The 16,922-nt window shown below is 33.7% G+C and overlaps 1 protein-coding gene and 1 long non-coding RNA gene across 2 annotated transcripts; one reads left to right on the forward strand and one right to left on the reverse strand.

Moving 5' to 3' along the window:
- Nucleotides 1–2,146: 2,146 nt before the first annotated feature.
- LOC118647809 lies at nt 2,147–3,702 on the reverse strand. Its single transcript, XR_004964943.1, has 2 exons — nt 3,038–3,702; nt 2,147–2,928 (listed from the first exon to the last, which is right to left on the reverse strand). It is a non-coding gene; the product is annotated as an uncharacterized LOC118647809 (long non-coding RNA).
- A 9,571-nt stretch (nt 3,703–13,273) lies between these two features.
- LOC118647763 lies at nt 13,274–16,720 on the forward strand. The gene has a single exon (XM_036293205.1). The coding sequence runs from the start codon at nt 13,274–13,276 to the stop codon at nt 16,718–16,720; it is 3,447 nt and encodes a 1,148-aa protein (XP_036149098.1).
- Nucleotides 16,721–16,922: the final 202 nt, after the last annotated feature.

Genomic DNA, 16,922 nt, shown 5'->3' on the forward strand with positions numbered 1-16,922 from the left:
GCCTCTGTTACAAATTCCACACCTGCGTGCACGTATTTTGAACTCACCTCTGCTCTGTCTTTGATCCCTGAATCACAGCCCATGTTTTGCCTTAACGAGATCTGCATGAGTGACCTGCTTGATGCAATCAAAGCTTCACCTGGTAATTCCCTCTCTGCTGGCGCTGACAAGATCCCTTTATTCTGCCTCAAGTTTGCTCTTCCTTGCATCGCGCCGTCTCTCTTGTCACTTTTTAACAACTCTATCCTTCATTCCTGTTTCTCTCATTCCTGGAAGTGTGCTTATATCAGGCCGCTATCCAAGATTAAGACTCCTCTTACTCCTTCAGATACCTGTCCAATTGTCAACCTTCCTGAACTATCTAAGATCCTTGAAAGAATTGTTCATAGACAAATCACGCAATTTCTTGAAGTAAATAATCTACTTGACCCCAGACAATCTGGTTATCGTGCCGGCTTCAGCACTCAATCTGCATTACTCCGTGTGTGTGATGACATCCGTGGAAGCATTGATGAAAAGAAAGTCACCATCCTTATTCTTTTTGATTTCAGCAAAGCTTTTGATACAGTACCCCATCTTCTCCTCCTCTCTAAGCTAAAATCTTTCGGTTTCTCCAGCTCAACTTTAAACTCGTTCTTTTCCTACTTGACTGAACGAACACAGACAGTCCTTGATGAAAACAATAATGCTACCCGTTGGTGTCCGGTGACTGCCGGTGTGCCTCAAGGTTCTGTTCTTGGTCCTCTTCTTTTCTCTCTCTACATCAACGACATCAGCTCCCATCTCAGCTTTTTTAACCACATGATCTTTGCTGATGCTACTCAAATTTACCTGAGTTGCTATCCGTCCTTACTCGCCCAAGGTCTGGCAAAAATCTCGATCGATGCGACTGCAGTCTATGAATATGCACACGTCAATGGTCTCACACTTAACCTAGCCAAAACCAAAGTTATGATCTTGGGCAGTAACGCCCTTGTTTGCTCTATTGACCTCGATATTCTTCCACCAATCACTATTAACGGCACCTCCATTCCCTATGTAACAAGTGCTCGTAACCTCGGCGTTTCACTAAGTTCGAAACTTTCATGGAATAACCACATCTCTCAGATCTCTAGAAATGTGCACGGTGCTCTCCATAAGCTTAAGTTTCACAGGCAGTCTCTCTCTTAATCATTGCGATGCAAACTAGTAAAGACCCTTATATTCCCACACATAGACTACTGTTGTCTCGTATACCATAATCTTACCAAAGAACTCAATTCAAAGTTACAAAAGCTCATTAATTCCACTATCAGATTTATCTTCGATCTTAGACGTGATGTTCATATTACCCCGTACCGGCATCGACTCGGGTGGCTATCAGTTAAAAATCGTCGGTTCTACTTTTGGCACACTCTTCCCCTTACTATTACTTCTGAACCTTCTTTCACATCTTTTAAGCGACTGTTGTTTGACTATTTGCTATCACGCGAGCGTATTAATATAACTTAGTCACTTCGTCTCTCTACTTATTTCAACTGCCGTTAAGTGCTATCAATTATTATTCCTTGCCTTAAGTCTTAGCTTTAGTTCTATGAACGCTTATTATCTTTGTAATCTCTATCTAGATCTTAGATATCACTAGTCCGATGCGTCCTGCCAGTATCTAGTCAGTTCTGTAATGTATAGCTGGCATTTTATTGTACTCTCGCGCGCGACATCAATTCTTTATCTTCTTGCTTTTGTTTAATTTAGCTATCTTGTACTCATTTTGTCTTTTGCCCCATAGTTGACTAGGGCATTAATAAATACATATCAATCAATCAATCTCTCTCTCTCTCTCTCTCTCTCTCTCTCACGCGTGCGCGCGTACGTGTATAATGTTACACGTATATAATGCCATTACGAATTCTATTGTAAGAAATTATAATTTCAAGTAAATATTATTTTATTATGCAAGTTAGATTATAAGAAAGCTATTTTGTATTAAAGCAAATTATTCGGTTTAGCGGCGCCAAGTTTTTGTAATAAAATTTGTATTAAAATATTTATTTGTAATATTTGAACAAATAATTATTTGTAAAAGTGAATGTTTTAGTTCGTATGAACATCCATTTTCATAGTTGATGCATTTTCCTCATATCATAATTTTTGTAGAGAAAATGAATTTTTTGTTTTTTTTTAAGGAAAAGACAATTTTATTAAAATTTCCTTTGTAATGCACATTTGTAATGCCAAATAAAAATTATTTTGTTCAAAAATAGATTTTTCAGGGCGTTTCATATGCGCGTATACTTGGTGCTTTTTTATACCTTTTTTAAAAAAGGTAATTTTGTTGGAATTTCACTCATTTTGTAGTACCAGATATCTTATTTCTTTTTATAATGTATATGAAGGTCTTTAAGACAATTTTAAAGTCTATATCTAATTAAAGATCGAGACTCAGATTTAATTAAAACAACAAAACAAAGTTATATTGGTTTTATTCTTTATCTGTAATATTCACATGTTTATTTTATTGATTATCCATTATTTTTATAAATAATGCGATGCGTATAAGGTCTAATACACATATATAAACGGAGCATAAACTTAATAACTATATTATTCGGAGTATATCTGTTTTTTTAATAATTTTATAAGAAACAAGTGGCTATTTCGGACCAATAGCACAGAAGTTTATGTACAAAGCGGATATTCTCGCTTTCGCCACAAAACCTGAAAAGTTGAGATCCTTACTATTAAATGGTTTAAAGGTGTCTTCTTGCCTAATGCTGGCGAGAAATCTGTTTTGTATTTGAACTCTTGGTCAGGACAAACAGAAAAAAATTTTGAAAATACAGACAAGGGTGGTAAGGAAATAAAAATCTTTACAATTCCTGTCAGAACAACTGGCTCCGTTGTTCTCAACCATTGGATGTCTACGTATTCAGATCGTGGAAAAACTTTCTGAAACAATTTTCAGATTTAATTCTCTTATACAACTATGATATTAACCGACATTTGAGGAATAACATTCCTAAAATTCAATTATTAATCCACAATCAATTTTCATTACCCCAATTCAAAAACATGATTAAATACGTCTGGTGAAAAAGTGGATATATCGAAAAAAACCAGTTAGATGTAAAACACTTGTTAATTACTGTTTAAAGAATTGCGGCACAGTCTGCAAAATCTGCAATAACATTGCAGTAATGAAATACGCGTGATGTAATTCTGTGTATGGAACATTTTTTTGCAATAGAAGATGAAATTTTTCTTCACTATTGCCATAAATATAAAAAATAATATCAATTATTATAGAATTTATACTCATGGATTATAAAAAGAAATTATGAAATCTTGCCTTCATTGGATAGATTTCGATCACATCTTGCCTTCACTAGCTAGATCTCGGTCATATCTTGCCTTCACTGGCTAGATCTCGATCATATTTTGTTTTCACTGGCTAGATCTCAGTCACATCTTGCCTTCACTGGGTGGATCTCGATCATATCTTGCTTTTACTGACTAGATCTCCATCACATCTTGCCTTACTTGAACAGATAATTGACTTTTATTTCCTTTATTGGTTAAATCACTGATTAATCTTGCCTTAATTAATTAGATCAATAAACACTTTTAAATTCCAGAAAGGGCATAGCGGAATAAGCAGGTGAAATCTGCCCCCGCACTAATCGAGCTCAAATTGATATCATTAGTTGGCACCCTTGAGATGTAGAACTTCCCCAAATATTAGCTACAAAGTTGCATTTTTGGGGGAGTTATGGAAGGGGAAAGAAAAATAAAGAAAGTGGTTTTTTTTTTAATGGTTGGATCGATTTTAATGAAAAAAATATGTTGTAAACATTGTTTAGACAAGTTTAAGAAAATTTTAAGTAATTTTTGTGGTAAAAAAAACCCAATAAAAAAATTTTTGAATTTTTTATGAATTTTTTGGGGGGTGATAGTTCTGAGATACCACTTTTACATTTTCACAAAAATATCTCTAGATTTTCTTCTTTAACACATATTTTTTTCAAATCAATCGGAGTGGTGGAACATAGTTAAAAATAATAATTCACACCGCGCCGCCGCGCGTGAATTATTATTTTTAACTATGTTCCACCACTCCGATTGATTTGAAAAAAATATGTGTTAAAGAAGAAAATCTAGAGATATTTTTGTGAAAATGTAAAAGTGGTATCTCAGAACTATCACCCCCCAAAAAATTCATAAAAAATTCAAAAATTTTTTTATTGGGTTTTTTTACCACAAAAATTACTTAAAATTTTCTTAAACTTGTTTAAACGATGTTTACAACATATTTTTTTTTTTTTTTATTAAAATCAATCCAACCATTTTCGAAAAAAACCACTTTCTTTATTTTTCTTTCCCCCTCCATAACTCCCCCAAAAATGCAATTTTGTAGCTAATATGTGAGGAAGTTTTACATCTCAAGGGTGCCAACTAATGGTATCAATTTGAGCTCGATTAGTGCGTGGACAGATTTCACCTGCTATTCCGCTATGCCCTTTGTTTTATCTAAAAACGTCAAAAACGTTTATTTTGCACTTTTTCACCTTGAAAATTAATCTCAAGGCCGACTTTAAGGTCATTAGCAAGTACATCACTTTGAACTCTACAATTTTGGTTGTACCATTTTTTTTTTTAAATATGTATCGTTTTGGATACATACAAGATTCTGCAAAAAATAATCATCAAATGACCCTTTTTTAGATTAATTGGGTAATCCACGCTCTGAATGTAAAATTTTACGCTGTATCAATTCTTGGGGTCAAAAATAGGCTATTTCCTTTGAAAAACATAAGGTGATCTTCAACTGACCTTGCAAATCGATCTCAAAGTTAAATCAAAGTCACCATTAAGTGCATCACTTTAAACTATATAACTTAAGTCCTAAACACTTTTTTCAGAAAATCGCTTCTGCCCTTAAAATGCGTATTTAACAGAAACAAAAAAAAAACACGTTTTCAATGTTTCTCGGTGTTTAATAAGTATGTTAAGTTTCATTCGAATCGGTGTCAGTTGGATAGTGTTACTTATTAATCATAATTTCGACGTAATATTTTTGTAACAACTTTTGACAAAATCTAAATAGGAACTACTACATAGTTTGTATTCTGAGCTGTATCTAAACGTTTACATGTTTATTCAATCAAAAATATGTTTAAAATACATCTAGCACTTGTCAGTGCTGTACAACTCTTGTCAAATTAAAACTTTTAATTCTATTTAATAAATTATGATTTATCTTATTTGGCACTTTACAGTTGTTGTCATGTCTTTGTAAGCACTAATATCCGCTTTGACCAAGAAATGATATTTTCTACTCATAATCATCTTATATTATTTAATAATATTGAAATATATATTTCAATAGTAAAAATATAATATACAGAATTTTCGACAATAGGTAGGAGAAAATTTCAAGAGTGATTTTAGATGATAAAATAAGACAAAAATCAAGATTAATAAAATCGTAATTAAGGTTGTATTTTCTAATTATAAATATTGTTATTGTGGATTCGGTCAGCTGAGTTGATTGATTTTCCACGGAGAAGCGTTGTCAGCAGGTCAGCTGTCGAATACTTGGCAACGGCAATAACAGTTCGAGCTGTCAAGACGTGCGATCTAAGAGACATTGTTCGGGCGTAAAAAAATTGGACAAAACGCTTCATTGAGAGAGCTGTATTTTTTTCAATAAAGTTCTTGTTTGTTCTCTTACTAACAAGGGAACCTCGCAAACCCGAAAATTCTGATTTTAATGAAACTTGGCATAAATGTAGAGGGGGTAAATACATGAATTTAGAAACTATAAATTGGTGCTTATAAACGGTTTAAAGGGTTGAAACCATCCTTCAAAAATTTAGAGCCTCTAAAATTTTTGCCTTTTCTCGATATATCTCGTAAACTAAACGAAATATAAAAAAATGTTTCATACAAAAGTTTTACAGTATAAGTACTTCTATTCAACTATTTTATTTATTTCCTTAAAAAAATTTTTTTTTAAACAAATTTTTTTTCTTTGTAAAAAAATTTTTTTTAGAAAAAATAAATAGAATAGTTAAATAGAGGTATTTATGCCGTAAAACTTTTGTATGAAACATTTTTTTATATTTTGTTTAGTTCACGAGATATATCGAAAAAACGCAAAAATGTCTCAACTTTGAAGCGTGCTTTCACCCCTTCAAGCCGGTTTTGAACCAAAATAAAACATTTCTAAATTAATGTATTTACCCCCTCTACATTTAGGCCAAGTTTCATTAAAATTAGAAAATTTTCCGTTTGGGCTTATAAACGGTTTGAAGGAGTGAAACTATCCTTCAAAGGTTGAGATATTTTTATCTTTTCTCGATATATCTCGTAAACTAAACAAAATATAAAAAAATGTTTTATACAAAAGTCCATTACATATATACCGTGACATGACGAATATAAAACTTGAATGTGAATTTGTGACGTAGACAGAATGAACTGTGTGAAAGCAACGTGACTACTCTAATATTGCGCACCTGTTAGATGAAAACTAATACATACAGGGATGCAGATATAAATGTATAGTATTATAACATAGATAATATATAACATACGTAATACACATAGATGATATAAATAAAACATAGTATAAGATGGTATAATTACTTTATAAATGCAGTATACATAAAAGTCAATTTTATTAAAAATTTATTTTAATAAAAAAAAATTTTTTTTTCGAAAAATAAACAGCGTAGTTAAATGAAAATATTTATGCTGTAAAACTTTTGTATAAAACATTTTTTTATATTTTGTTTAGTTTACGAGATATATCGAGAAAAGGTAAAAATACCTCAACCTTTAAAGGATAATTTTACTCCTTCAAACCGTTTATAAGCCTAAACGAAAAATTTTCTGATTTTAATGAAACTTGGCATAAATGTAGAGGGGTAAATACATTAATTAAAAAATGTTTTATTTCGGTTCAAAACCGGCTTGAAAGGATGAAAGCACGCTTCAAGGTTGAGACGTTTTTGCATTTTCTCGATATATCTCATAAACTAAACAAAAAAAAAATGTTTTATACAAAAGTTTTACGGCATGAATACCTCTATTTAACTATGTTATTTATTTTTTCCCAAAAAATTTTTTTGCAAAAAAAATGTTTTTGAAAAAAAATTTTTTTGGAAAAATGAATAATATAGTTAACTAGAGGTACTTATACTGTAAAACTTTTGTATGAAACATTTTTTTATATTTCGTTTAGTTTACGAGATATATCGAGAAAAGGCAAAAACTCTAAATTTTTGAAGGGTGGTTTCAACCCTTTAAACCGTTTATAAGCAACTTATAATTTCTAAATTCATGTATTTACCCCCTCTATACTTATGCCAAGTTTCATTAAAATCAGAATTTTCGGGTTCGCGAGGTTCCCTTGTAAGTTGTTATTTCTTTCCGCGACTGCAAGTGTGTGAAACAAAAAGTGAGTGCGCGTAACAATATTTAAAATTACAAAATCAAGAAAAATTTTGATGTAAGCTTTGTTTTTTCATAATTATAATATTTAAATATTCACGTGTTTTACGCATTAACCCTCAGAGTATGAACTAAAAATTACGATTAGTACAGAGTATGAACTAAAAATTACGATTAGTATTGGCTTAGCGTAACCTTTTAACTTTATTGATTCATATCTCTGAATAAATTCAATCAATTTTAACACTTTTTTTCAATCGAAAAAAAAACTCAGAATTATGATAGTTAAAAAATCAAAAATATTAAAAGAAAAGATATTTTTGAAAAAGAATAAACAAAAAACTTTTGTAAAATTTTTTTTTCAAACACCCTTATTTATTAAAAAAAAGAATAAAGTAATTAAAATGATAATCAATAGAAAGATGGAAAGACGAATTTTAAAAATCTATAGTCAGATTTTTTATTCTGTTCTAAAACTATATTCATTTGGTGATATGAAAAATGTGATATTTTCTGATATTTTCGATGTCACTGAAATGAAGCGTAATGTAACACTCACATTCTTTTATATAAATAAATAATTAAAAATATTTTAATTATTATAAATTTTTTTTTCAATTTTCAATTTTCCGCGAAGGCACTACACTATTATTAATCATTTAAGTCTCATGTTGTCGCAAAAAAGTCGCGATAACAAAAAATTGTTAACGTAATACCTGATAGCGTTTCTAGCAATAATTTTTGCAACAAATAGTTGCAAAAAAAATTTTTTAACATTTATTATAAAACAAATAATTATCCCAGACTAAACTAAATCACGCCAATCGATTCTACGCAAAAAATAGGACGAAAACATGTATAATATGTTCATGTAAGTACCCCATTTATAGGGGAGGTTGGAGGAAATACGGACACTTAAGAGAGATTTTAAGTAAAAGAAATCTACACATGGAATTCACTTTTTGTTAACGAGAAACAAATCTTTGTTTATTCTTTTATAAGAAAAACAAAATATATTATAAGAATTGTCATTAAACTTTGAAAATTTTAAATAAAAATGAAAATCTGTTCGTAATCACCCGAACCTATTAAGGTAATAGCGGACGGGCGTATGGGTACTTACGGACATTATAAAATTAATACAGGCATAATGAGAAATGAGTTTACTTGTCACAAAAAACAATTGTCATAAACGCAGCCGCTTGAAGAACAATACCACCAATAGACTTCTTGTGCCAATTTTCGGCATTTAATACACCTTAACCAATGCACATTGTTGGTGCATTGTTGAAACAATATGCAGAATGTTTCCTTTTTTCACGTTCTTTGTACTTCCTTCAGCTTTCTTCCTCTTTTCTCCTCTTTTCTTCCTCTTTCTCTTCTCTTTCAATCTTTGGTTTCTTGTTTGATAATTTGAGATGAAAGTCTTTTTAGTAATTCCTGTTTACTTTCCTTTTTTCTATTTGTTTTCGTTTTTTCTTCTTACGTTGTTTTTTTCTTTTTTCTTATTCTTTTTTCTTTTACGTCCGTAAATGTCCGGCATTACCCCACAACATATCTAACTTCAAAAAGTGTTATAAGGTACATATGAACATGAACATAAAAAATGTATATACAGTATTATTTTTTAATCTAATAATAACCAAATAAAACATAGAACATTATAATATTACTACTTAAAAAGATACAACACAGAAAATACACTGATCAAAATATTAAAAAGAACATGTAACAAATCTTTGTCATAACTTACCTTAAAATGTGTCCGCAGCTTGTCGTGGTAAATGTTTGTTTATAATTGAGCGTGTCAAGTTTGTACACGATACACTATTACTGGAAAGAAAAGATGGTGGACAAATACAAAAATGGTGATGTCCGGTTTTACCCGGCGTCCGTATTTCCACCATTCTCCCCTACATATAGAAATTGTTTATAAATTTTTGGCGTGACTTATTTTAGTCTAGAACAATTATTTGTTAATTTGTTCATAACAAATTGTTTAAACAATTTTTTTGCAACTAACTTTTTGTTGCAAAAATTATTGCTAGAAACGCTACCAGAAACTGCGTTAACATTCTTTTGATATTGCAACTCGTTTCACTGTGGAATAAAGCGATTACATGCACATAGAAATTGTTTATAAATTTTTTGTAACAAATGCGGGTATTTACATGGACATACATATTTTCGTCTGTTTTTTTGCGCAGGATCGATTGGTGATTTATTTTAGTCTAGAATAATTATTGTTAATTAATTTATAATAAATTGTTAAAAAACATTTTTTGCAATCAATTTTTTTACAAAAATCATTGGTAGAAATACTGCCAAGAACTGCGTTAACATTTTTTCGATATCGCGACTTCTTTCGCCATGAAACTTAATAGATTAAAGTAACAAATGACACTTTACGTTAATTTATTTTGCACCAAATAATATTTTACATTAAATTTTACGGAAAAAAAACAGTTAAAATCACTTTTATGCAAAATTTGATTTTACCTAATCCAGCAGTTTTGTGACGCTCCGTACGTAATTCTTCTCTCGGGTATTTTTCACCCATTTCATACGGAGCGTCACAAAACTGCTGGATTATGTAAAATCAATATTTGCATAAAAGTGATTTCATAGTGGATCCACCAAGTGATGGATGAATGCTTGGAATCTCAAAGTCCCCCGCCACACTCCGTTTAAAAACGGCACGCATTTCAAAATTTGCTAGGTTATGCTAACCCATTTTGTACCTTGAGGGTTAAAAATATTTAAACATTAATAACAAACAAAACAAAGCATTAATTGCAATTCTATTTATGATTTTCATTTTTCTTTTTTCTAAAATCACTTTTTAAATTTTTTCTCTGTATAATCTTTCTATCAACATTCTATATTCCTTAAGATATAATGTAAAAAGTAGAAAGCAAAAATACAATAACTTGCCATGTAATATGTTCTGTATAAAAATATTTCCAATTTCTCGTCCTCCCAAAAAATAAAAATTAGATATAGCTGACATAGCTAAAAGAGGACTCGCTAATATGCAATTGAGTCTTTTAGTATTTTCTGAAGATAAATACATATTCTGTATCTTATGATATCGTTCACTTTTGCCGACTGATACTCCTATATTTTCAATCACTATTCCTATCAAATTGAGCAGCGTCCAAATAAAGATGTTTATTTGTATTCCATGCCATATAAAGACAAATGTAAAACATAAAAAGGATGCAAAAAGCTTTCTAAAATATCCACTTGATTTTCGTGTAGGAACGTAGATATATCTGTAAACAATAATAAACATTAAAAAAGATAACAAATTCGTATTATAATAATAACCCGGGAAAAAATGTTTCATATAAAAACATATATAAATATATACATATATAAAATATGTCCATATATGGACATAAATATAATCATATATATTTCGAAATATACAATTTTTCATATTTAGCTTTTTTAAAAGAAGCAATGCAAAAATCATTTTTTAAATTAGTTTCTATCTTTTCAGTATATTTTCAGACTATTATTTGTTTATATCAAACAGAAATTTTGCAAAAGAAACTAATATAAACATATATGGACATATTTTATATATATTTATATGTTTTTATATGAAACATTTTTTCCCGGAAATCTTTTTATTAATTGTGTTATAGTGTTAAGTAAAATTTAACGTATTAATAAATAATTATAACTAGAAATTCAGTTTTTAATTGCAATTAAAATTTTTTAGTTATGTTAAAATAACATTTAGGCATTAATCAATAAAATTTTAATAAAATGAATAGATTGAGATAAATTGTTATATGTGTAATTATAATTAATTTAATCAGTATTTAAAGAAACAACCAATTTCTTAAACAAAAACTTGATTAATTATCTGACAAGATTATCTGACAATTTTATTAACCCCTTGACTGTAGATGGTGTGTATATACGTCATGAAAGAAGCGGGCTCAGATTGTGGATGATGTGTATACATATCATAGAAAAAATTAGTAACACTAAAGGAAAGTGTTTAATTTTTATTGTAAATGGGCTTTTAAGTTCTCCATATACAAAGTTGAGATTAAAACTGAGAAATTTTAGATGGCTACCCTAATAAAATAGTTCAAAATTTGAGAAATAAAACATTAGGTCGATTCTTATAAAATTCGGTTCAAGAAGAGAGATTTTCAGGGCGATCCATTTGTATCTATTTTAGAGGTCGCTGTATGCGAATGTAAAATCAAAATGGGAAAATTCAATATTACAAAGTATGGCGACACAAAGTTTGAAAAATTAAAAAATTCTTTGAATTTTTATAAATATCTAACAAAATTTTCTAAATCACTGCACATGAATTTGAAGTTTGTCTTTGATTATTTATTAAAAAAACAAAAAAACACAAGTATATATTTTGATACAAATTGGTTCATTTTGATACAAATTGCACCACAAAAATTTTCTCCAGATTTTGGACCCATTTTTGTAATTTGCGTCCACAAGGGGATTAATTAATACGTTACACAGGATGTCTCAGGTTTATTGTAGCATTCGCCCATAGTATCGACTATCGCAGAAAGTTTTCAGAAAGATATCATTTATATATCACCTTTTATTTATTTCATGTACAATAATTTTTAAGGATCTGTAAAATGTTACAACAGAAATGTTATTAAAATCTTATAATATAAAATGTTGCAATTGAATATATAGGCAGTATTATCATCATATCTCCGGATCACATTCAAATCGCGCAACAGTTGTATTGAAGGCCATACGCGGCGACTGGGTTGTAATATAAACTTGTATCCGGAAAATACTACCAACGTTGCTACTTTCTAATAAGCGTAAGCTAAAAATTTAGACTTTGTACTATCCTATCGATTTATACTTGAATGAATCATAAAAACTTGATTTATCTGATTTGACCATATTTGATCATGTTGCCAGGCGGTTCCGCCAAACTGAATAATAAAAGCAATTCGTCGCATTGTGGTCCCAAATCCTAAAAACGTGGGTCAAAACCTCAAAAATAAAATTTTTAATCGTTGAGTTGGGTTAATATTACAAATGTTAAAAAACAAAAGAAAAAGATCAACAGTTTCTACTTGAATTTATAATTTAGAAAGTGTCACCTTCGTTCGAGTAAAAGCTATCGTAAAAGCATACTGAGAAAACAGCGCTTGCTTTATACAAAATATTTTTTAATTTTATCAACTTTTTCAACAAAATAAAGGCTACTCTTAAAAGTAAGTAAAATCTTTATGTAATAAACATAATTAACAACGTGTAGCATAATAATTTAGTAATTTTGTAACGGTGAGCCTTTCCCGAACGCCTAGGACAGGCTCGCCGGGTGTCAGGATTAGGGAGAAGGGGGGAAACCTGTGTACCCCGAGATCAGTTAAATAAGGCTTTATTGAAGCCTTTTCTTATATATATAATTCTTATTCTACGCTTAATCTAACAAAGGAATTGACGAAAGTGTCCCTCACCGATTTTAATGCGCTGTGGATATGTTATAGAACATAAAAGAATATTAGATCCATATTTTTTTAGCGGTATATCTCGACGTTTAGGGGTTGAAACCATCCCTCGAAAATAACGCATTTTTTCGTTTTTGGCAAATATCTTTGAAAATATAAGGTTTATAAAAAAATGTTCTATACAAAAGTTTTATGGCATTTTATACTTTTTACAATGGTGTATTTATATTCTTCAAAAATTTCAAATTTTTAATTTACCCTTACCACCACAAGTGGACAAGGCCACACGTCGTCATTGGGAGGAGACCACGGAGGAACAACAAGAAATAACAATTGATATGTTGTTCAAATTTTTACAGCGGCGAGTGCAGATGCTCGAACGGTTAAATGAGTCGAGCCAGGGTCAGTCGATTTCCGAGGAAGTTAAGAGTAGTAGAAGGAAGGCCGGAAGGAGCGGCGCCGCAGGAAATGCCAGGGCCTTTGGGCGACTCGACTCTGCAAGTTCGGCAGGACAACTCAAAGCCAATTCGACGAATGCAGCAATTAGCCTAGCTACGGTGACAGGTTCGGGACGATGCTATGTATGTAAGGGAGCTCATCTCATATATTCATGCGATAAATTTGTAAATCTGACCGCGCCGGAACAAATCGATCTCATAAAGAAATTGAAACTTTGCTTTAATTGCTTAAGAAATGATCATTTGGTCGGTAATTGTAAGGCGAGTTCTTGTAGAACATGCGGTAGGCGGCACAATACATTGTGTCACGTAGAGGAGAATAATTCTATTGTAGAGCGATCCGCGAATTCCGAGTCAAAATCCGTTAGAAGAGAGAATAATCAAAGCGAAAGATCGAGCGTGAATCTGTCTGTGCACCATACGTCGGGCGGCACGCGTCCGAGTCAGATTTTAATGGCGACCGCCATAGTAAATGCTACGGGCTCTAGCGGAATGCGGCAATCGGTTCGCGTTTTACTCGATAGTGCTAGTGAGGCAAATTTCATAACCGCGGCAGCTTGTTCAAGGCTGAATGTAAACCCTGAGAACGTTCAAGAGGCAATCACGGGAATAAACAATTTAACATATAAGGTAACAAAGGGTTGTCGAGTCACAGTCGAGTCACGTGTAACGGACTACCAATTATCTGTTTTTTGTTTGATCGTACCACAAATCACACGAAATGTGCCTGCTGTCGCGGTTGACACAAAGAATCTCGCCGTGGCAAACAATTTGAAGTTGGCTGACAATACATATTTCCATCCGAGTCAGATAGATATACTGATAGGAGGAGAGTTTTTCTTGAGTCTATTAGAACCTCAAAAGATCGAGCTCGGCGCGAGTTTGCCATCACTGCATAACACGAAACTCGGCTGGATCATTTCGGGCCCGGCTCCGGTACAATACGTCGCAAATAATGGAGTAAATCTCCACGTGTGTCTAAGCACGCAATTGTCATTGGACAGATCGATAGTCAAGTTTTGGGAGATCGAAGATTGTTCGAGTCGCGACGCGGTATGGACCGAGGAGGAACAAGCGTGCGAGAAGTTTTTTCAGGAGACCCATGCTCGAGATAGAGATAGTAGATTTATTGTTCAATTACCCTTTCGTAAAAACAAGCATAAACTGGGTGAATCGAGATCTATTGCCGAAAAGCGGCTAATGTATTTAGAGCGAAAATTCAGAAGTAACGAATCGTTTAGACAATCATACGTTGGGTTCATGCGAGAGTACATTGACCTAAAGCACATGACGGTTGCTCCGCCGATGTCAACAATGAGCTCGCATGTTGTTTATTTGCCTCACCACGGAGTGTGTCGAGATTCTGACAAGAAAATACGTTTAAATACCGTTACATATGGTCAATCGTGCGCGCCATTTTTAGCAATAAGAAGCGTGCGGCAATTAGCGAGCGAGAACGCGGCGCGATATCCGCGAGCGGCACAAGCGTTGCTGCAGGATTTATATGTAGACGATGTGTTGACAGGCGTGAACGACATCGCGGAAGCGAAATGTTTGATAGCGGAAATGGTTGCATTGTTAAAGTTAGGGCAATTTGAATTACACAAGTGGCGATCGAGTAGAGCTAAAGAATTGTTCGATGCAAGCGGTGAGGTTGCCGAGTTCCAGACAATAACGGATGAGCGGGACGATGATAAAACCCTGTGCATTCGATGGGCGCCTCAGACTGACAATTTCCATTTTAAATCGACTGCCATGCCTGATGCACGAACTAAGCGACAATTATTATCATCTATTTCAAAGTTATTTGATCCATTGGGACTAGCGAGCCCGCTGGTGGTCAAAGCGAAATCCATTATGCAAAGTACGTGGCAGTCAAGTCTTGAATGGGATGACGAGTTACCAATCGATTTGCAGAAGGCATGGCTCGATTACATGGAAGAATTGACAAGGTTTTGTGTGGTAAAAGTACCGAAGCGAGTGGTGGGGGTCGCGAGTCCGGTACGCGTCAATTTACACGCGTTCTGCGATGCCTCCGAGCGAGCATACGGCGCGTGTGTACAGGCGATAGATGAAGCTAACCGAGTCGTCTCAAGATTGTTGTGCGCAAAATCGCGTGTGGCTCCAGTGAAAAAATTGACAATTCCGCGATTCGAGCTATGTGGAGCGGTAATATTGGTCGATTTAATTCAATTAATTTTAGATTCCTTGCCGATTACGTTTCATGGCGTATACGCGTGGAGCGATTCGACGATTGTCCTTGCCTGGATAGCAGGAGACGCGGGTCGACAAAAAACGTTTGTGACTAACAAAGTTACGAAAATACAGGCGATTTTGTCGGCCGATCATTGGAGACACGTAGCAGGCAAAGAAAATCCGGCTGACTTGATTTCTCGTGGCACCGATTGCAATAATCCGGACACAAGTTCATTGTGGTGGTCGGGCCCGCCGTGGCTTTCGGAGATTGCTGCGCGTTGGCAGCATCGCCCTCGATTTCCGGAACCATCCGATCAGGAATTAGAAATTATTGGATCCGAGCATAAAAGAGAAATACAGGTATGCGTGAATCAGGCAACATCTAGTTCTATAATAGATGAAATTTTGAGTAGATTCTCGTTATTGATAAAAATCGAGAGAATCATAGCATGGTGTTATCGGTTTATATCAAACGCAAGATGCGGGACAATTGATAGAAATTATGCGAGTATATCGGTGGAGAAATTGAAGTCGGCGCTTGTAAAATTAGTCAAGCATTGTCAAGGTCAGTTTTTCGAGAGGGAAATGCGTTGTTTGTCTGGGAATCGGGGCCTCGAGGCAGGAAGCGCGTTAGTCGGTTTGAGCCCATTTATGAATGGAAACGGAGTTCTCAGGGTGAGCGGCAGATTGCAGAAGGCGGCTATGGTAAATTACAATAAAAAGCATCCCATTCTATTGCCCGCGAGAAGTCGATTTACCGTTCTGTTGCTAGAGCGGGAGCATCGGAGGATGCTGCACGCGGGCCCGCAAGCGCTGCTCTTTTCGATTCTGAAGCAGTACTGGCCTTTAAACGGGCGCAACTTGGCCCGCAAGGTGGTTCGTGAGTGTACCACTTGTTTTCGAGTCAATCCTAAACCATTAAGTCAAATTATGGGGTCACTACCGTCGGACAGGGTGGTTTGTCGACGGGCGTTCACCGTGGTAGGCGTAGATTACGCGGGCCCACTCACTACGCTAATGAGCAGAGGGCGAAGACAGAAAACTAACAAATCATACATTGCTGTATTTAAATGCTTCTCGACGAAGGCAGTTCATTTAGAAGCGATAGGCGATCTAACTACGGATGCATTTATCGGTGCGTTGCGTCGATTTGTGGGAAGATGAGGTCATCCACAAAAAATATATAGCGATAATGCGACAAATTTCGTGGGCGCGAGAAGAGAGCTAGGCGAATTATATAAGGCGATCAGAGGCAAAATGTGCGAGTCGGTAAATGAATATTGTACGTCTAGAAATATTCAGTGGCATTTCATCCCGCCCCATGCCCCTCACATGGGCGGACTATGGGAGGCGGGAGTGAAATCGT

The sequence above is a fragment of the Monomorium pharaonis genome, chromosome 10 (assembly GCF_013373865.1).
Source record: "Monomorium pharaonis isolate MP-MQ-018 chromosome 10, ASM1337386v2, whole genome shotgun sequence".
Lineage (NCBI taxonomy): Eukaryota > Metazoa > Arthropoda > Insecta > Hymenoptera > Formicidae > Monomorium > Monomorium pharaonis.